Source organism: Ruditapes philippinarum, unplaced genomic scaffold, assembly GCF_026571515.1.
Source record: "Ruditapes philippinarum isolate M1 unplaced genomic scaffold, ASM2657151v2 ctg1257_1_1_1_1, whole genome shotgun sequence".
In the NCBI taxonomy this organism is placed as follows: Eukaryota; Metazoa; Mollusca; class Bivalvia; order Venerida; family Veneridae; genus Ruditapes; species Ruditapes philippinarum.
Window position 1 is genome coordinate 233,110 of NW_026861919.1, and position 23,074 is coordinate 256,183.

General features: G+C 33.8%; 1 protein-coding gene across 1 annotated transcript; it reads right to left on the reverse strand.

The window, feature by feature from the left end:
- Nucleotides 1–1,420: 1,420 nt before the first annotated feature.
- LOC132717369 (uncharacterized) lies at nucleotides 1,421–19,883 on the reverse strand. The gene is made up of 11 exons (XM_060700822.1): nucleotides 19,858–19,883; nucleotides 16,960–17,044; nucleotides 15,247–15,298; nucleotides 13,631–13,689; nucleotides 10,234–10,316; nucleotides 9,763–9,836; nucleotides 6,607–6,677; nucleotides 5,494–5,600; nucleotides 4,949–5,010; nucleotides 3,778–3,875; nucleotides 1,421–1,760 (listed from the first exon to the last, which is right to left on the reverse strand). Exons 2-11 carry the CDS (start codon nucleotides 17,039–17,041, stop codon nucleotides 1,582–1,584), a joined length of 867 nt encoding a protein of 288 aa, XP_060556805.1. The 5' UTR covers nucleotides 17,042–17,044; nucleotides 19,858–19,883; the 3' UTR covers nucleotides 1,421–1,581.
- Nucleotides 19,884–23,074: the final 3,191 nt, after the last annotated feature.

A 23,074-nucleotide genomic window follows, 5' to 3' on the forward strand; every position in this document is an offset into this window, starting at 1 on the left:
GATGTATATTAGTATTTTTCTGTTTAATAATTGATATTAAGTGTAAATTGGAAACAGAAAAGCCCTATGATTGACAGAACATCATGGAAAGCTTACACCAACAGCATGCCCATGTAAAGTTTAAAGCTTTGGCTGTAAGCTTTTATCATTTAATGAGCAAGGTTAATATTTGACTTTAACCTGGGACATAAAAAATACTATTCAAAACTAAGAAACACTTTGTGAATAATACAGTACATACATATTAGGTGACAATGAAACAGATAAAGGATAAAGTATGTAAAGTAATGCTTATTAAAGTTAACATTCATAATATTTTTCTAATGTGCATGAATGTACACAAACTATTTCAGTCATACTACTGACAATAGATGCTGATGAATATACAGTATGACCTCTGTAAAGCTATGACCATTCTACCCAAAGTAGCCTCTATATAAAGCAACCACCTCTCAACAACAACCGGAATGTTTGCTTCCCACAGAGTGTTGTTGCTCTGCAAAGGTAGTACTGTATTAGGATGCAATTTTATTATTTATCACGTAACTTGATATTATATGCATTTCACCAACTTTTTATCATTCAAGTGTGGCCAGGACATTTGAGACGATGGCCTAGCACTTAGGCATAAAGTGTCCCTTAATTATTATATTGCACTTCATATGATAAGTTACCATATTTTAAAACAATTTCAATAATGACAAAACTGTTGTCTGGAATGTACTTTTATGAAGCTTGGCCTTGCTCTCAAGCATGAAATGAACTCTTATATATTACACACATTAATACCAAGTGGTTTCAAAATCATTTTATGACTGACAACATTATTGAACAGAACAATCATCAAAGCATTTTCAGAAGTGTGACTTTGACCTTTATGCTTCAAATCTGTACCTTGCATGCAAAAATTTATGCCTAGTTTTTTTTCCAAAATCCATTCAAACAAGCATAAAACATGACCTTCTATTCACAAGCAAAACATGATTTTGACAAATGGGACCTAGACAAATGAGATACAAAATAACTTAATATCTATAAGTCCATAAATGATATCAATGCACTTATATGAAAAATTTCCTTTCAAGTTCAGTTTGACTTTATCCCTTGAGATACATTCATGGGTCTTGTGTACAATACATTGCTTCAATGTGCAAAACAAACATCCATTATTACTTCAAAATTCATTCATGAATGCCAAAGTTATGGACTGGTCAAGATAATCAATGCATTTTTCGATACAGACTTTGGATGAAGAAGTGTGACCTTGACCTTTGAGAACATTACACATTATACAGTATTTTGTACCTAAAGCAATTGTTCTGGTTTATCTATCGAAATTTACAACATCTGATGTGTCAATATGTGTCAATACCAGATTGAATGTAAATAAACATAATTATACAAAAAATAAATCATATATAGTATATAACATATTCCAGATTGTATGTAAAAAAGTATATATAACATAAACTCTGTATATGTATATAAGAGAAAAAATGAAGATCATTTCAAGTCAGTAGCCAATAAATAATTTCTGTCTATATATTAAAAGTAGCAGATAAAATATATTATATATAAGTGTCACATTTTGGAATGTTGATCAACAACAATAATCTGTTGTGAGAAAACAACATCAGAATTGCCTGCAAGAGAAACTTGTTCACTAACTGTGCCAGCTTCAACACAAACCATATTGTGATATTCGTCATCACCAAAATCGGACATCGATTTGGCCTTCTCTGCCCATGGATTCCAAACCACTGTAAGAATAATTCAGAAAATAAAATACATTAGGACATGAAAAATATGACATTATCAAAAACAATTGGCAGAAAAAAACAACAGTTAATCATTTAAAAAAAATAAAACATAAAATAACAACAAGAGCTTTACTGAGGGTGGGCAATATGCATTTGGATGCAAATTAAAAAGATGCTATGACTGTCAAAAATATGTCATCCAGATAAATTTTCCATAACTGTATGCCTTCCAGTTAAATCCTTCATAAGTGATCATCCTTCATTAACTATTAAACAAGAGGGCCCAGAGGGCCCTGGATTGCTCACCTGAGAAATAGGTTAATGTGGAGCTTCTTTTCACCCCAGAAGAAAAGCAAGAATTAAAACATCATGAAAAACACTGGATTAACAGTACATATAAGAAAAATCAATGACCCTGGGGCAGTGCCAATTTTGACCCTAGGGGTATTATTTCAACAAACATGGTACCAGGTAGATATACACTAAAACATGGTTCAGCTCTTACTCTTTTGGATTTTTACAAAAGGATTTTTTAAGTTTCTACTATTCACATGTATATATAAGAAAAATCAATGACCCCCTGGGGCGGGGCCAATTTTGACTCTAGGGCTTTTATTTGAACAAACTTGGTAGACATCCACTAGAAGATGTTTCATGTGAAATATCTAAGCTCTAGCCATTTCGGTTTTTTTTTACAAGAATTTTTTTTTAGATTTTTGTAAAAGAAAATATTTCAGTTGCCATGGCAACCAGAGTTCTTTATGTAATTTAATTCTTTGAACAACTTTGGTAGAGCTTCATGCAAGGAACATCCTTGCAAAGTTTCAACAAATTTGGCCAAATGGTTCAGGAGGAGAAGTTGTTTAAAGAAATTGTTGACGCACGCACACACGGACAACGGACAATGGGCCACCACAAAAGCTCACCTTGAGGACATTGTCCTCAGGTGAGCTAAATATTATAACACATGAAATACTGAAATGAACCACTCCCAGTAAAATATGTAGTCTTTCATCTTAAAGTACAGTCAAACTTGTATTAAGCGACCGCGCAAGGGAAACACCAAAACGGTCGCTTAATGGAACGGTCTCTTAAGACAAAGCATGACATAAAGTCAAAATTTACAAATGGCATCTTTCTTATGCGATGGGAATCTTAAACAACTTCATTTTCACATAAGTGTTGAATAATTAGCACACTCGATAATCTAAATGGATGCCAATGTAAAAAATAACTTTCTGTTATTTATTGACAAAACAGTTGTGATCCATTTCGTACATGTTTGACATTTTTTCACGAATTGTTTAACTTCTCCGTTGTTTTTCCTTGTCTCCAACACGAAAACCCTACTAGTGAAGACGTTTTTTCTGTTGTGCATTTTTCATTCGAAATACACAAACTACAAGTACATCTAATTTAATTGCTGATCAAGTTCAAGGTCAATTCAATGCAGTCTAAATGTCAACAAGTTGAGTGTATACACCACATCAGTAGGGGCGGAGCGTTGCATTGTTTAATCGATATTATTGGATAATACACGTCACGCGTATACTTAACTTCATTTGCTTACGCTTAAACGGTTTGGGAAATAGAGTTTTTCACACATTTATTTGTTGTGTTTTGATTGTTGACACTTATGACATTACGAGGCGGCGTTCTCTAAAAACACAATTACTTGACAGGTAAAAGTGGTCGTTTAATGAAAAGATTGCTCTCAATTAGGTGACTTATTAGCGGTCGCTGGTCGCGTTGAGCAAAAGTCGCTTAATACATTAAAAATATAGAGTGAAAATGATCGGGGGGAATATAAAGTGGTCGTTTAAGACAAAAGTCGCTTAATACACGTGGTCGCATGGGCAAGTTAGACTGTATAAGATTATTAATTATCCTACCAAGTATAAATCTAAAATACAGATCCTATTTGCAGTTTAAAGATATTCAAATTTCACTCTCCATTTTCAGGAAAATTGAAATTTATATATTTCCCGAGAGACAAAGACTATAATAAATAACTTACCTATGTCATTTAAATTGGATGCGATCAGCTTTCTAGACAAACCTGGCTTATCCACATCTGGAATCAACTCAACTGGACCAGGACAATTTTTGTAAATCCTACAAATCAAACAAGATAGAGTAATAATTTCTCAGTTTGGAGAGGATAGAGGTTTTGGGTCAACCTTACAAATCAAACAAGCCAATGTAATAATTTGAGATAGAGGTTTTTTGTCAATCCTACAAATCAAACAAGTTAATGTAAAAATTTCTAAATTTGGAGAGATTGAGGTTTATTTAATCCTACAAATCAAACAAAACACAATACAGCAAAACATTTTTCTTCTTTTAAGGTCATAGAGAAGTTGAGTTGATAGTTCGACTGTGTCATGCACTCTTCAGTTCTTGAGAATTTAATGATACAGGAAGATCTATACTAGGACTCTATTAAACCAGATTTTTTAAAAAGGAAAATATATTTTTACAGTATGAAGAATGTCTTGGTTGAGCAGAAGGCAATTGCGGAGTAAATATTTTTTGTGTGCTCAAATAAAGTTTTAACAATGGATTTAAAGTTTTTTTTCAACAGATCTTTCACTATATAATTGTCACCAAGAAAGGTTGATAAAACAAAAGGCAAGGCATACGAAGGCTAATCACAAGAGCTAAGTTGGTTTATACAGAGCTTATTTTAGTTAACTGTGTAGGAAGCTTACAACTTAAAGACACTTTCTTGAAACTGTTCCTAAAACAAACCAGTACTGAGCAATGAGTGTAGTTTCTTGCTCAAGGAAGAAACGGCTTGCCCCTGATGGGGTTTAAACCCATGTGGAAAGCAATCCTTAGATTACTAGTCAGACATGTTAACCACTTGACTGTGTCACCTTCTAAAAAATTGACATTAATGTAAGATTTGTTTTGTTTGGTTTTATTCTTCACTGATTTAGCACAATTTTGGCTATATCTCAACAGTCGGTCAACCTATTTGGCTTCCTTTGGACAACTTACAATTAATTTCTTTGCATGAAACCTACTGATTTCTGAATCAGCAGTGAGATACAAGTGACCATTAGACTCAATGTCAAATATCTTTTTTCATGGAGAGAATGCCCTCTATCTTTTGAACTAAGCAGAAGACAGAAGTCTCTTTACATGGTGCTTGGCATACATGTATATAATCATAATGTTACTACCTGTCATAGTTCTTGTCTATTCTCACTGTTTCCCTGTCCTCTACATGTTGACCACCATCTACCTTAAAATAGTTAATATTCACACATATCATAAATTCTATGTTAGATACTGATATATACTGCAAGTTAACGAAACATCATAAATTCTGTATAAGTAATAAGCATGCAATTTGTTTTTTAAAAATATAAAAGGTTGGCAGCCTTACCAGCTTATTGAAATATGATTCAGGACAAATCAAAATCACATTCTGACAAAAAGTGTTGGTGTAACTTAAAAACATTTATGCTAAGTGTCCAACATATGCCATCAATTAAGTTCATATAAGTGAGTAAAAACAGATCTTATAAGTGTGCCATGGTGTTTTGTAGAATGTGCAAAATTACAACAAACAAATAACAACACTAGGCCACTTTGGCTTATAAGTAATTTTAAACAAAATACTTTTCATGAACATCAATATGAAACAATTCAATCGACAAGAAAGATATTCATATATAAATTTCTATAAAGTCTCATTTTCTATGAAATTACAGTGATTAAATACCTTATCATCATAACTGACACCTTTCAATCCTTTCACGCCAGATTTATCAATATCATCTACCCTGAAATATGTGTGCATCAGTGTGGTAAAGCTAAAGGCAGATTCTCCTGTAAAACAAATAACACCCTGGCATACAAACACAGTCAATATGTTACTATGAAGAAAAGGATAATTTTTACACCCTTAATTGTAACAGAAGAAACAAGTAGTAGTATCTTTCTTCTTTATATCAAGACCAACATTTGTCATTGAAGGTTATGTATGCCCCAAAATATTACCCTTGAGATTAAATTGCAAACGTTTAAATGGTGATTTTTTGTGCAAAGTAACTTCAAAGAAAACAAGAACTGTCATATGACAGTGACGCTTGACTATTTGAAAAAGTTGTCACAAGGGTGCTTCATTGAGTATAATAATGCTTACCTATATGAATACATAAAATTGTCCAAAAAGGTACAGAGGTTTGTGACTAAGATGTTTTATTGAGTAAATCAGTGCTTGATTATTATGAATGCATAAAATTGTCACAAAAAAGGCACTAACCCTTCAGTAGTTATGGAGATACCAGCATACAAGCAAAAACTAAACCAAGAATTTTTAAGTTGAAAAAGGGGCATAATCATGCTTAAAAGCAAATCAGAGTTATGGGGCTTGTGCCAATCATGTTAGATAATCACAGAGAATAAGTAAGTGAAGTTTCAATCTATTCCCTTCAGTAGTTATGGACATACTAGCTTACACGCAAAAACTTAATCAAGAATTTCAAAGTCGAAAAGGGGGCATAATTATGCAAAAAAGCAATCACATCGTTTTTTTCTCTACTTTGGAAAATATTACTTGGATCTTGAATGTTTCACTATTCTTACAATTTAAGTACATTTTTCTTAATATTGATTTTCTTGAATTTTTTTTGACTCATCTGGAGGCCTGCAGCTTTAAATAAATAAATGACCATCAATGAAAACTTAACCAAAATGGTAAACAAACACCTATTTTTTTTTGCCAACAGCACAAGTGGGTCATGAGGTTTAAGAAAAAGTGGAACTTAAATGTTCCTATAAAAACATTAATTTTGTATTCTTTATAATATCAAACATAACGTAATTAAAATACCTTTGTTGTAAATCTTCAGTGATGTTGTAAGTTTGTTTTCCTCCATTTTCACAGTGTACTCTAATCGGAATCTAAAAACATATCAATTTATTTCATCACTTTATAGAAGTAAACAAAAAGGATATCTTTTTTTTTCTTAAATAATTATAATCATTTAAACAAGATGGCCTTGATTGCCCTGAGTAGCTCACCAGAAACAACTGCTTTTCAGTGTTGGAAATTATCCATTGTCAATATTTTGTAATATTAAATTTGAGGATAGAATATGTTTAAACAATAATTTGAAGAAATGCCATGACCTGAGGCATTTAAGCTTTATCTTAAATGTGGCCAATCAAATTTATATAAGCAAACTTGATAAAAGACTACCCAAGACTGCTACAAAGTTTGGTGATCTTCTATCAATAATTTCAGTAGGAAATGATGTTCAAAGACTTTTCAATTTTTGGCTTTAGTGGCCCCTAAAAAGGCTAATCAAATTAATATGAGCAAATTTGATTAAAGAGAACCTAAGAATGCTACAGACAAAGTTTGGTGATCATCCATCAATTAGTTCTGTAGAAATAAATGTTTAAAGGTATTTCTATTTTTAGCTTCAGCAGCCCCTAAAAGGGGCCAATCAAATTAATATGAGAAAACTTGATAAAAGACTACCCAAGAATGTTACAGATCATTCATAAATTAGTTCTGTAGACGAAGATGTTTAAAGGTTTTTCTACTTTTAGCCCTAGATTACGCTCAAAGGGGCCAATCAAATTAATATGAGCAAACTTGATAAAAGACTACCCAAGAATGCTACAGACAAAGTTTGGTGATCATCCGTCAATTAGTTCTGTAGAAATAGACGTTTAAAAGTATTTCTATTTTTAGCTTAAGCGGCCCCTAATAGGGGCCAATCAAATTAATATGAGCAAACTTGATAAAGGACTACCCAAGAATGCTACAGACAAAGTTTGGTGATCATCCATCAATCAGTTCTGTAGTAGAAGATGTTTAAAGGTTTTTCTATTTTTAGCTCTGTTGACCCCTAAAAGAGGCCAAAATTGAAATGGCATGAGCAAATTCAAGAGTGACTGTCAAAAGGATGCTACAGACCAAATTTGAAGTTAATCTGCCCAGCAGTTTCAGAGAAGAAAACTATTGTTGACGAATGACAATGGACGACGGAGCATCCCCCTTTGATACTAATAGCTCACTCTGAACTTTCGGTTCTGGTAAGCTAAACAAGAGGGCCATGATGGCCCTGAGGTCGCTCACCTGTATATAGGCCCCCCCCCACCCCTGGGCCAATTTTTACCCAAGGGCTTTTATTTGTTTATTTGAACAGACTTGGTAGACACCCATAAGAAGATGTTTCATGTAAAACATCTAAGTTCTAGCTCATTGGGTTTTTTAAAAGAAGATTTTTAAAGTTTTTACTATACACATATAGTTAAAAACAATGACACCCCTGGGGCAGGGCCAGTTTTGACCCCCGGGCTTTTATTTGAACAAACTTTGTAGATATTTACTTAAAGATGTTTCATGCTTAATATCTAAACTCTAGCTATTTGGGTTTTTTCAAAGAAGATTTTTAAGTTTTTGCTATACACATATAAGGAAAATCAATGACCCCCCCCCCCCCGGCGGGGCCAGTTTTGACCCCAGGGCTTTTATTTGAACATACTTGGTAGACACCCATTAGAACATGTTTCATGCTAAATATCTTAGCTCTAGCTCTTTGAGTTCTTTAAAAGAAGATTTTTTAAGTTTTTACTATATGCATATAGGGAAAATCAATGCCCCCCTGGGGCGGGGCCAATTTTGACCCCAGGGCTTTTATTTGAACAAACTTGGTAGACACTCATTAGAAGATGTTTCATGCTAAATATCTTAGCTCTAGCTCTTTGGGTTCTTTAAAAGAAGATTTTTTAAGTTTTTACTATATGCATATAGGGAAAATCTATGACCCCCTGGGGCGGGGTCAATTTTGACCCCAGGGCTTTTATTTGAACAAACTTGGTAGACACTCACTAGAAGATGTTTCATGCTTAATATCTTAGCTCTACCTCTTTGGGTTCTTTAAAAGAAGATTTTTTAAGTTTTTACTATATGCATATAGGGAAAATCAATGACCCCCCGGGGCGGGCCAATTTTGACCCCAGGGCTTTTATTTGAACAAACTTGGTAGACATTCACTAGAAGATGTTTCATGCTTAATATCTAAGCTCTAGCTCTTACGGTTCTTAAAAGGAAGATTTTTTAAGTTTTTACTATATGCATATAGGGAAAATCAATGACCCCCCCGGGGCGGGGCCAATTTTGACCCCAGGGCTTTTATTTGAACAAACTTGGTAGACATTCACTAGAAGATGTTTCATGCCTAATATCTAAGCTCTAGCTCTTACGGTTCTTTAAAAGAAGAATTTTTCAGTTTTAATATATGCATATAGGGAAAATCAATGACCCCCTGGGGCGGGGCCAATTTTGACCCCAGGGCTTTTATTTGAACAAACTTGGTAGACACTTACTAGAAGATGTTTCATGCCAAATATCTAAGCTCTAGCTCTTAGGGTTGTTTAAAAGAAGATATTTAAAGATTTTTCTTTCGGTTGCCATGGCAACCAGAGTTCTGCATGGAATTAAATTCTTTGAACAATTTTTAAAGGTGACCACCAAAGGAACATTCCTGTGAAGTTTGGATGAAATTGGCTCAGTGGTTTATGAGGAGATGTCATTTAAAGCAAAAGTTTACGGACGGACGACGGACGGACGACGGACGGACGGACGGACGCCGGACGAAAAGCGATCACAAAAGCTCACCCTGTCACTTTGTGACAGGTGAGCTAAAAATAACACAATAATTATCATGTTTATCTTTATTTATGTGGGTTTATAATCACACATACAATGTTAAGTTATGATGACTATTTCTATTTACATGAACATGTCATGCCCTCTCTCCTTGTTTTACACAATAGCATCTGACTCTGTCAAAGGATCAATCTTAGATTACCTACATGAATCTACCTTGAAGTCCCTGGCAGATTCAAATAACCATTGCAAAGAAGGATGATAGAATAAAATTTAGAGACCTTTATCATTAGGCCATGAAGGCCTCTTAATATCTGCTCATCATAAAAATGAAATGAAGGAATAGTATAGAATTTTCAATACCTTTCATTCCACAATTTTCTAGTTTCTTCATCATCTTCTAATACAAACACTTTGCTACAAGCACCATCTCCTGACTGACAGAATGAGTTTTGATCAAAGAACAATAACAAAAATTCTAAACAAATATACATGTATTAAAGTTTCAACTGAATACATTTTATGGTTAGTTATAAAATGTACCCAAAACCTAAAATTAGAAGACAGCTGTACTATTTTTCAAACAGTGTCTAACTAACAATAAGAGCATACCTTAAGAAGGGCAGCTTCATTCTTTAACTAACAATAAGAGCATACCTTGAGAAGAACAGCTTCATCATTCTTCAAACAGTGTCTAACTAACAATTAGAGCATACCTTGAGAAGAACAGCTTCATCATTCATCAAACAGTGTCTAACTAACAATTAGAGCATACCTTGAGAAGAACAGCTTCATCATTCTTCAAACAGTGTCTAACTAACAATTAGAGCATACCTGACTTGCAGCATCATCTTCCCTCCATTTCTTTATTCTAGCAAACCCATGCTGTGGCCCTAGAGTCCATGGTCCAAAGTTAGCTATAATAAAACTGAAAAATTAGCATTGGCTTTGCTTAAAATGAAGGATTATCTGCCCTTCTGATATGGTATCACAGTTTGGTTGTGAAAAAGTATACCAAGTTTGATGTGAATAGCATTGATAGTATTTTAAACTAGAACTTCGCGAGTCGGATGTGTTGCCTTGTGAACAGTACAGTTGTCACTTAGGCATTTTCTTCTTAAATACAGGTTATTTATTAACACTGCTTAATGGTAATAATTCAAACAATAAGAAGTGCAGAGTATCAGTTCTTGTGCACTGCACTTCTTCTTAATGAGATTTATCATCCTATGAAGATTCAAGTCCATAGCTTTTATAATTTAGATGAAATGGTCAGGATAAAAATAAAGTAAGAAAATCAACAAAGGGCAATAACTGAAAAATCATGGAGTACCAGTTTTCATGCACTTCACTTCATCTCAATGAGATCTATCATCCTATGAAGTTTCATAACCAAAGCTTTTATAGTTTAGGAGAAATGGCCCAGACAAAAATAAAGTATGAAAATTAACAAAGGGAAAAAACTCAAAATATGCAGAGTACCGGTTCTTGTGCATTGCACTTCTTCTTAATGAGATCTCTCATCCTATGAAGTTTCAAGTAAATAGCTTTTATTATTTAAAAGAAATTGCCCGGACAAAAATAAAGTATGAAAATTAACAAAGGGCAATAACTGAAAAAATAAGAAGTGCAGAGTGCCTGTTCTTATCCACTGCACTTTTTCTTAATGAGATCTATTACCCTATAAAGTTTCAAGTCCATAGCTTTTATAGTTTATGAAAAATGGCCTGGACAAAAATAAACTATAAAAATTAACAAAGGGCAATAACTCAAAAAGTAAGAAGTGCAGAGTACCAGTTCTTTTGCACTGCACTTCTTCTTAATGAGATCTTTCATCATATGAAGTTTCAAGTCAATAGCTTTTATAATTTATAAGAAATGGCCCGAACAAAAATAAAGTATGAAAATTTACAAAGGGCAATAACTCAGAAAATTAAGAAGTGAAGAGTATCGGTTCTTGTGCACTGCACTTCGGGTTATTAAAAGACGCATGCATACCAAGTTTGGAGTCAATCAGACTTATTGTGACTGAGTTATGCTCCAGACAAGCCTTAGGGGACGCCGACACGCCGACAAAAGTAACCCCTATATGTCACCTTGAAACAAAAAACTACTTATAAAAGGTCTCAATGACCTTGTTCTTTGAACTTTTGACCTGAAAATGGTTGTGACAGGAACACCTCATCAAGCTGTGTATACATAAACATACCATGTTTCAATGTATTAGCATTGTAAGGTTTAAAGTTAATGACCATAAAAGAATATTTGACAAAAAGATTTATGACAATAGTTAACATAATGCTAGCCCGAGTCAATCAGGGTGACCCCCGTCATGACAATAGCTCCAAATTCCCTTCTCAAAGAGAAGCTAAAAAAGATGCGTTCATTTAATTTCCATCATAATTAAAAAATATATAACAAATGAGAACAAGATTGCATTTGAGAAAAATGCTATGCCACCGCATTAATATAACACTAAATAGTAGTGTAGGAACAGATTTTTTTGTTTCTAGACAATTTTGAAGATTGTCATAATGCATAGATCCCTGACCTATCTTATTCTTATTATCAGATTAGTGGTTAAATCTGTTGTTAACTCAATAAAAGATCAGAGTATGAATATATCAATGCACTCAAGTCTAGTGAATTTGGTGGTGAAGGTCATATTTCACACAGCCTAAATTTCATGGCTTCATCAAAGGACAACACAGTAAGACACTTTGTCAAAATCTAGGTCAGATGAAATCAAAGTTCACTTTACATCTTAATCTGTGCACATGGTTCAAATTTCATAGCTGTACACCAAAGGACAAGAAAGTAGGTCACATCATCAAAATCTAGGTCACCTGATATCAAAGTTTAATTTTACAACAAAAACTGTACACATGGTCAAAATTTCATTGCTGCGCATCAAAAGACAAGAAAGTAGGTCACTGTCCCTTGGGCAAGGCAAAATTTTGGACCAAGAGTTTAATTCAAAACAATCTTGATACAGGTCCACGAAAAAACATTTCAAGTCAAATATCTAAGCTGTAGCTTTCTCCCATTCAGAAAACATTCGTTTTATTTTCTGTTTTTACTATGTGTACATAATGAGAATCACTGCCCCCGGGCAGGGCCAATTTTGACACCTTGGGAAAAATTTGAACAACTTTGGTAGAGGACCTATAGATGATATAATATAGCAAACATCAAAGCATCAATGCCTTGAACCTTCAGACAAAAATATTTTTTATTTTTTTACTATATGTACATAATGAAAATCAATGACCCCCGGGCGGGGACAATTTTGACCACAGGGCTATAATTTGAACAATCTTGGTAAAGGTTCACTTCGCAAAATCATATGCCATAAATTTAACCTCTAGCCTTTATCAATTCAGAGAAGAAGATTTTTCAAGTTTTTGCTTTATACATATAAGGAAAACTATCGCCTCTGGGGCAGGGCAATTTTAACACTAGGGGCATAATTAAAACAACTTTAGAAGAGGACCCATAGAAGATATTATATACCAAATATCAAAGCTCTGGATAGAGGTCTACCAGACAATGCCTTATGCAAAATATCTAAGCTCTAGGCCTTTTGTGTCTTTACAAGAAGGCATTTTAAGTTTTTACTATATGTAGATATAGTGAAAATCAATGACCCCAAGGGCGGGGCCGATTTTGACCCCAGGGCTATAATTTGAACAATATTGGTAAGGGTCTACCAGACAATGCCTTATGCAAAATATTTAAGCTCTAGGCCTTTTGGGTCTTTACAAGAAGGTATTTTAAGTTTTTACTATATGTACATATAGTGAAAATCAATGACCCCTGGGGCGGGGCCGATTTTGACCCCAGGGCTTTAATTTGAACAATCTTGGTAGAGGTCTACCAGACAATGCCTTATGCAAAATATCTAAGCTCTAGGCCTTTTGGGTCTTTACAAGAAGATTTTTTAAATGTATTCTTATAATTCCTTTTGGTTGCCATGGCAACCAGATTTCTGCATGGAATGAAATTCTTTGAACAACTTTGGAAGCCCTTCACCCAAGGATCAATCCCGCCAAGTTTGGTTGAAATTGGACTAGTGGTTTTTTACAAGAAGATTTTTTAAGTTCACTATATAATCTATATAACACACACACACACAAACAAACAAACAAACAAACACACACACACACACACACAGGTGAATCGCTATATGCCACCGCATCGCAGATGCTGCGGTGGCATAAAAAGAACTTACGGAAAACAAGTGGGATACCTCCCCTCACTGCCTTGCTTCCATCAAGTAATGCTTTTTCACTGAAATAATATTAAATTTGATGAAAGTTTGTCAGAGTTATTCACCCAATTATTATCAATGAGAACTATGGGCTAAGTGTAACTGTAAGTTATTAGTGACAATTCATTTCTAATTTTTATTTTCACTGCATTCTCTAAAACTAACAATACATTTACTTTACACTTAGTCAATTACACAAAGTCGGCAAGTAGTGTTATTGTTAAAGAGTATTTTATGTAGTGGCTGAAATGTGCTCTGGTACATTTAATTTTAATATGGCTTACTGCTATGATCCTGAGAGAAAACTGTTTGTTTGTTTGTTTGTTTCATTTTATGCCTTTTCCCAACAGTATTTCAGTCATATAGGTGGGTTTTTTTCCTAACCATCCTGCCTGGAGAGTTACAGCAGTACTAGACTACCTTCCTCCGTGCTAAACTACCAAAGCATCTCATGCCAGAGAGGTTAAACTGGATTAGAAGTCATCAACTCTAACCCCTTGACCGGAGTGAAAACTACCACACTACCAACCACCACATTATTTTCTAGTCTTTACAAAAAGATGTGAAAAATCATGAAATACTCCCACACAGGATTCATAGATCCGGAAACATGATGATTGGCCTACTGAGCTGAACATATCTAGATCTGCAAGGATGTTTGTTGATGTAAGTAGCATAAAAAAATGAGCCGCATCATGACAAAACCAACATAATGGGTTTGCGACCAGCATGGATCCAGACCAGCCTGCGCATCCGCGCAGTCTGATCAGGATCCATGCTGTTCGCTTACCAACCCTATTACAAGTAGAGAAACTGATAGCCAACAGCATGGATCCTGATCAGACTGCGCGGATGCACAGGCTGGTCTGGATCCATGCTGGTCGCAAACGCACAATGTAGGTTTTGTCGTGAAGCGGCTCAAATATTCATTATTCATTTGGTTTAATTTATAAGTCTTAACATCAAAAAGGTCATGTGTTGACTATCCAGCTTTACTGGTAGAGGACACCCTGTTATGAATTATTTAAGTACAAGACAAGTATAACCACTGATCTGTTAGATAACTGGCAAATGATGCTTCATACACAAATCCAATGTAAAAATAGTACGTTTGACCCATCAGTTATTATCTAAAGTGCTTAATTAAACATAATTAAATACATGTATTAATAAATAACTTAATATCCTGACCGTTTTGTAAAGTGTAAAATTGAGCCGCATCACTAAAAAACCAACATAGTGGGTTTGCGACCAGCATGGATCCAGACCAACCTGCCCATCCGCTCTGTCTGATAAGGATCCATGCTGTTCGCTTTCAGTTTCTCTACTTGTTACAGGGTTAGTAAGCCAACAGCATGGATCCTGATTAGACTGTCCGGATGCGCAGGCTGGTCTGGATCCAAGCTGGTCACAAACGCATGACGTTGGTTATGTCATGACATGGCTCAAATAATATATCCTTTATAAAATGGACTAAAATCTTATTCCAGCAATATTTACTACTAGACTACTTCAATATTACCAAAAGCATAATACATTAATTTGGTACTCAGTTTTAGAAATAAACTTCCATTTACCTGCAAAACAAAATTTCTTCCCCTTTGTTCTTCCAAGATGTTACAGTAGCACCTTTAATAAACAAGAGGGCCATGATGGCCCTGAAGTCGCTCACCTGTATATAGGCCCCCGGAGCGGGCCAGTTTAAAACCCAGGGCTTTTATTTGAACAAACTTGGTAGACATACATTAGAAAATGTTTAAGGCAAACATCTAAGGTCTAGCTCGTTGGGTTTTTTAAAAGAAGATTTTTTCAAGTTTTTTCTTTACACATATAGTTAAAAACAATGACACACCTGGGGCAGGGCCAGTTTTGACCCCAGGGCTTTTATTTGAACAATCTTTGTAGAAACTTACTAGCAAATGTTTCATGCTTAATATCTAAACTCTAGCTATTTGGGTTTTTTCAAAGAAGATTTTGCTATACACTGTATGATTGAAAATCAATGTCCCCCGGGGCAGGGCCAATTTTGACCCCAGGGCTTTTATTTGAACAAACTTGGTAGACACTCACTAGAAGATGCTTCATGCTTAATATCTAAACATTAGCTATTTGAGTTTTTTCAAAGAAGATTTTTTAAGTTTTTGTTATACACATATAAGGAAAATGAATGACCCCCGGGGCGGGGCCAATTTTGACTCCAGGGCTTTTATTTGAACAAACTTGGTAGACACTCACTAGAAGATCTTTCATGCTTAGTATCTAAACCTTAGCTATTTGGGTTTTTTTTTTCAAAAAAGATTTTTTAAGTTTTTGCTATACACATATAGGAAAATCAATGACCCCCGGGGCGGGCCAATTTTGACCCCAGGGCTTTTATTTGAACAAACTTGGTAGACATCCATCAGAACATGTTTCATGCTAAATATCTTAGCTCTAGCTCTTTGGGTTCTTTAAAAGAAGTTTTTTAAGTTTTTACTATATGCATATAGGGAAAATCAATGACCACCTGGGGCAGGGCCAATTTTGACCCCAGGGCTTTTATTTGAACAAACTTGGTAGACATCCATTAGAAGATGTTTTATGCTAAATATCTTAGCTCTAGCTCTTTGGGTTCTTTAAAAGAAGATTTTTTAAGTTTTTACTATATGCAGATAGGGCAAATCAATGACCCCCTGGGGCGGGGCCAATTTTATTTGAACAAACTTGGTAGAAATTCACTAGAAGATGTTTCATGCAAAATATCTAAGCTCTAGCTCTTTGGGTTATTTAGAAGAAGATATTTAAAGTTTTTTCTTTTGGTTGCCATGGCAACCAGAGTTCTGCATGGAACTAAATTCTTTGAACAACTTTCAAAGGTGACCACCAAAGGAACATTCCTGTGAAGTTTGGATGAAATTGGCTTGGTGGTTTATGAGAAGATGTCATTTAAAGTAAAAGTTTACGGACGACGGCCGGACGACGGCCAGACGCCGGACGAAAAGCGATCACAAAAGCTCACCCTGTCACTTTGTGACAGGTGAGCTAAAAAAAAAAGAATGTATATACCACTTTTATATAATAGGATATTTTTTAACCATTATGATATTATTAAATAGGCTAGGATGCACATTTTACTAGACTGTCCAGATTTTAATATACAACAATTTATAAGGTAACACAATTTTCAATTCTAAAAGCTTTAAAACTCTTTAAGGTACATATTTAAAGGTGTGGAATGTAAGTTAAACACACAATTTGCTGAAATAATTAAACCGATGCTTAACCTTAAAAAATGAATGAAAAAAACAAACCATGTAAATTTATAGTGCACTCAGAGCCTTCTTTTCCTTTTAAAAAAACTTCTTGTCTTTTATTGCTGATATCTGACATCATTCACTACAGGAAAAATTGAAAAATGTCTACATAAATGAGCCGTGTCACGACAAAACCAACATAATGGGTTTGCGACCAGCATGGATCCAGACCAGCCTGCGCATCCGCGCAGTCTGATCAGGATCCATGCTGTTCGCTTCCAAACCCTATAACAAGTAGAGAAACTGATAGCGAACAGCATGGAGCAGACTGCGCGGATGCGCAGGCTGGTCTGGATCCATGCTGGTCGCAAACCCATTATGTTGGTTTTGTCGTGACACGGCTCAAATATATATCATTCTTATTCAGTTCGATAAAAAAGATCTACATCTACATATACTTGTACAGTCTGTTTAACAGAGTAACTGATGTCTAAAAAATCCACAAGTATTCCTTATTTCAAGCTTCATTTCCCTATATATCATATATAATTTTCATTAATTTTAATAAGTTGTATGTATATATGTTTGCATATGAAAGAGACTAGGGCTCCCACGTTTACAATTTTTTGTAAACGTTTACACAATTGTTAAGAACCGAAACAATACGGTGGTACTTATATGTACAATACTACACCATGTATTTGAGTCGCCATATGATGACTAACTTTCTATTCTTTACACATGTACAAAACGAACAAATAAATAATGTTCAGGGCTCATCACGACTGCATGTGTCAGCACATATTTTCTGCATTGAATCCCCATTTGAAAGATCAAAGGAAAATCAAATTTACAAAATAACGTATTATGTCACAAGCGATTATTGCACAGCAATGCTGTTTGGAAGGTTATAAACACCCATTTTCAGTTTTTGACTTTGGAATTGATAAAATCCATGATAACAGGCAATGATCAAGATATTTGTAACACAATGTGGTCATTTCCTAATACGATTAAACGGTAAAAAATATTGTAAACGTTTACGAATGAAAGTCGAAACGAATCAGTTTAAACGTGTAACTTTGGGAGCCTTAAAAGAGACTTAAAAATAAACAAAATAAAAATTTACATTGATTACTTGCAAACTTACCCGTCTTTATTTAGTATTATGATATGTACGTTCACTTTGAAAAAGATCGTTAAAATGTATGTTAAAACCAGGAATTTTTTCCAGGATTTTGGGAACACGACCCATACTCAATTGGGAATTTCAATTGGTGTTTTGTTAACAATTGGGGGAAAAATGCATAACTGAAGTTTGCAGTTATTAACCTTTTTGAGGCCTCAAACAGTGAAAAAATGCCCGATTTAGGCCCCAAACACTGTTTTTCGTTTGAGAAATGTTGTTAAAAAAAGTGACCACTTTTTCGGCGGCGTCCCCCATCCAAATATTACATCAGGGGGTTGCCAGAAGGGGGATGTGCCCCCTTTTGTTTGGGGGGTTTGAAGGGGGGCGGAGTCGCCCTCATCTCCAAGAAAATTTTGGACATGTGACAGGCTAAAAATGGCCTCAGGTTGATCTTAGGGTAGCTAGTAACCGACGCTGAAAAGCCTTGTACTCTATCTCAATTCATTCATTGAGAAGTTGCAGCACTTTGAAATCAGTTTTGATGGAAAAAAACAAAGCTAAATAGTGATTTTTGGCAATTTTGAGACTTCCCCCCGTTGCCATGGAAACAGGAAATTTATAATTGAGCATGCTGTTACAGAGGCTATGGTGTAGTCAACATTTGTGCCAAGTTTCATTTGTATTGAAGCATTTTTCATAGTTTCATAGCAGTTTGAACTAATGTTACAGGAGGCTTTTCAGTGAAAATGGCCAAAATTTTCGCAATATGCTCATGGGGTAAAAGGTTAAATGGATGCAACAAATTACTGTCTATGATGGCATCTTCAAACATTTAAGCACTATTACAATGAAGAAGCCCTTATTTGCAAAGATTTAAGAATTTTTATTCAATATTTTTATTTTGTAACTTTCAATTGGGAATTTTTTCCTGTGGATTGGGAAAATAATAGAATTATTTTAAGACCCAATTTAATGACAAGTTGACAAAAAGAAGGGGACAAGTTGACCATATTAGAGACAAATTGACTCATTGAGGTCAAATTGACCAAAAGTAGGGGACGAGTTGAGCAAATAGGTGACAAGTTGATCACAGGACGAGTTTAGACATCTACTGGTTGGGTCACCACCAAAACCGGACAACCACCAAACCCGGACGGCCCCGAAAATGCTTAATTTAGTATTTTCTTTGTTCAGTGGTTGTCAGTCACTTTTTTATCAACAATAAGTGCATGTTTATTTTAAAATTAAGTAAATAAATTTATTTCAACCTCCGTAAATGGTGATATTTTAATGTCTATTTCAAGAATGTTGACGTTGAAATTTGGGGGTCAAGAAAGCAACGCCTGACCTCATATATTAGCTATAATCATTTGCAGAGTGAATAATAGAATATCCAAAACTTCACCATTTGTTGCTGACATATTGTATATCATGTTAAAAATCAAAACACCAGGCTTTTATCTGAATTAAATCACGTCATGTACATATCTGTCCGGACACATTGTACTGTAGTGTAGACAATTTAGGTAATTTTGATACCCTCCTTGTCGAGCCTCAGATATAAGTGTCAATAAAATCAGAAATAAACAAACTTGTTTGTAAGTTAGGAGAAGAACGTAGCTGAACTGTGTCTAATTTTTTGGTCTCTAGGTTAAAAATTATGAAATCTGTACGTAAAAATGTTCCAAAAGTGTCCGGTTGATGGTCTTCGACCAGTAAACAACTGTATATCATTATCAATTATTCTTTTTATTTATAATGTGTCCATATGTTTCTGTTAGTTACTGTAAAATTCCCATTTTTATCGGGCCTTTTTAGACACTTACTCCGAATGCCACAGTTGACCTAAAATCTGTCCGCAGCAATTTTTAACATTTTACCAAAATTATGGAAAGGTCCGGATTTATCCGAATCTGTATACACTTATACATTTTTTAAAGTGTTATTTACAGAGTAGATATTGTCATTTTAAAAATTAAAAATTGCCCGGGACTGTTAAAATTAAACAGCTTTTTGGGCCCTTATTACAAAATATCTCACCTTTTTGTCTGAATTTTTTAAAAAAATTTAAACTAAATTTTGAAACTGAAATCGCTTCGTGTTTGTTGTTGTATTTGTACCCCAAACTAGCCTAAACGGGGTTATCTTTGGGTTCATCAATTAGAAATTTGAAAGCGCTTTTTAAAGGCAAAACCAGTTTAATCGGGAATATATGATCGAAGACTTTCTTCTAGTTCCTTCTTTTATTATTGGACATACAAAAACGTGCATACAAACAAAAATTCAAAGGAAATTACAAATAATTGATTTACAGAACAATAAAATTACACATTTCATCCAATACATCAATGGAAAAGAATAGGACGTTACAAATACAAAAACCAATGGACAGGGCTAGATAAATTCTGACTGATTTTGACATTTAATGCAAATTATAATCACGGATTTATATTACATTATAAATCCGTGTTATAATTATACGGAATATTGACCTGTGTATCCTTAACATACATGTATGTACTAAAATAGTCCTTTGTATTTCTTGTACAATGACAAACCAGGTATAGAGAAAATTTTGTCCCTGATGATTTAAAACTTGCCAGGGTGAAACTATTATATAAGAAAAATAGTACACTTGACGTGGGCAATTATAGGCCTGTTAGTATATTAAGTATTATCTCTAAGATTTTAGAAAGAGCAGTATATAATCAATTAGAATCATTTCTTGTTAAAAATAATATATTGTATGAACACCAATCTGGTTTTAGAAGTTCACATTCAACTGATACTTGTCTCATACATTTGTTAGATCATATCAGACTGAATAATTCCAATGGCTTATTAACTGGAGTTGCAAAAGGCATTCGATACTGTTGATCATAATATTCTTTGTGGAAAACTTCATCTGATGGGAATTACCAATACAGACTGGTTTAAATCTTATCTAAATAACAGAAAACAATTAGTACATATATTGGAGAGTTTTCTTCTTCTCCATCAATAGTAAATTGTGGTTTTCCTCAGGGAAGTATTTTAGGTCCATTGCTCTTTTTATGCTATGTAAATGATATGATCACCAGTATCGATTCTGAGTGTAAGCTTTTTTTGTATGCTGATGACAGCACTATACTTTTTTCTCATCATGATCCTGATTTTATTTAACAGAAATTAGGTAAAGCTCTAGAATCTTGTTCAGATTGGCTAGTTGATAATAAACTGTCTCTCCACTTAGGAAAAACTGAATGTATGATTTTTGGTCCAAAGAAAAAACTTAAAAAGATTAATAAGTTTAATATTATTTGTAATGGTCACACTATTGAATCTACTAAGTCAAATATCTTGGTTTGAAAATTGAAAATCTTCTGTCTGGAGAAGAAATTGTTAACACAGTCATATCTAAAGTAAACACTAAACTTAAATTTTTGTACAGAAACAGTAAATGTCTATCATTTAACTGTAGAAAATTGCTTTGTTCTGCTTTAATCCAATGTCATTTTGACTATTCTTGTTCGTCCTGGTACGAAAGTTTAAATAAAAGTCTGAAAAAGAAATTGCAAGTAGCTCAAAACAAAGTCATAAGGTTTATAAAAGATTACCATCCAAGAACTAGTTTAACTCCTTCTGATTTTACAGATGTTAACATGTTAAATATTGAAAACAGAGTAAAACAACTAAGACTTAATCATATGCATAAGATTTTTTATAATAAGTGTCCAACTTATATGAAAACAAACTTTGTTCGGATGTCTGATATACACAACTACTACACTAGATCAATTAAGTTTAATTTTTCAATTTCTCATTGTAATAAGACATGTAATAGCATTTTTTTCTAAATGGTATTAAAGATTGGAATAGTTTGCCAGATGATGTAAAATGTATATCAAATCCAACTTTATATAAAACTTCTGTTAAAAGCCATTTTGCTTCAACATGGGCTGCGCAACATCAAAGTGATTTTTTATATTACTAAGTTGCGACATAAGTTCGCCAAACTATATTATTTTTTTAGTTATCTTATTTTTTCCTGTGCCTTTCTTTCTGTGATAATGCAAAACTACTGTGATTGAATAATTTGAAGATTATCCCATTGTCTATTTTTATTTGAGGAATGAATGTCTCTCTGGTTTCATCTTGTTTCCATCTATTTGGTGAACAGGACCCAATTGGAAATAAGCACACCAGCTTAATGGGCTATCCTTGTAACCATAGATCACTTTTAAACAAAACCTTTGTATTGAAATTTTATTGAAATTCTTTTATTTCTTTTATATCATGTTTATCAGTAACTTTAAACAATATTCTGTGATAATTATAATTCTGACTGTATAATATATATTTATTTTTTTATTTTTTTTAAATACATTTATCCAATGCCTCACCTGATCTCAGTCATTAACTTAATTTGTTTTATTTATTATTAATATGAAATGATATTTTAATTTGGATAAACTGTTATTTAAAATATGTATATATATTTATTTCTATATATATCTTATTATGTAACTGTGATCTATGTTGTTGCTAAAAATAGAATAAAATAAATAAACGTATATAGTTAATATACGTACCTGGACAAACTGATAGAGGTAGCACATTGCATCACTAACATTCCGAAGTATAAATCATACATAACGATTTTAAGTCCGATTTAAACAAGGCCAGTAATTGCGGTGTATTTATTATTTTCAATTGTCAGAGTTGGTTCCTTTGGACCTTTAATAATAGTTTCCTACAATACAGTAATGCAAATCTTGTTTTACGTTAATTCATATATTGTAAGAATTGGACTATTAATGCAAATTTATGCAACATTTCAGGCATCGAGATAAATTTTATCAATAGGATATGCCATGTTTTTATATCAAAAAGTCATAAGACTGCTTATGATGTGTACATAAAATCTTTTTTCCCCCACTAGAATAATGGACATAACTTGTACTTGCGCATACCGCCTAAGTAAAATTTTTTAATACTGCTTTTAGAAAAAGTGAATATTACCTAATCTAAGTATAGTATATGCAATTATGTTTAATAGCTTAA

Excerpts from the sequence above, each read along its gene's own strand:
- LOC132717369 (XM_060700822.1), bottom strand. The coding sequence starts at position 17,041 with ATGATGTCAGATATCAGCAATAAAAGACAAGAAGTTTTTTTAAAAGGA. Across the intron at positions 15,299-16,959 it reads GTGCACTATAAATTTACATG|GTGCTACTGTAACATCTTGG; the intron begins GTTTGTTTTTTT and ends TGTTTATTAAAG. Across the intron at positions 6,678-9,762 it reads AGAAAATTGTGGAATGAAAG|ATTCCGATTAGAGTACACTG; the intron begins GTATTGAAAATT and ends ATATGTTTTTAG.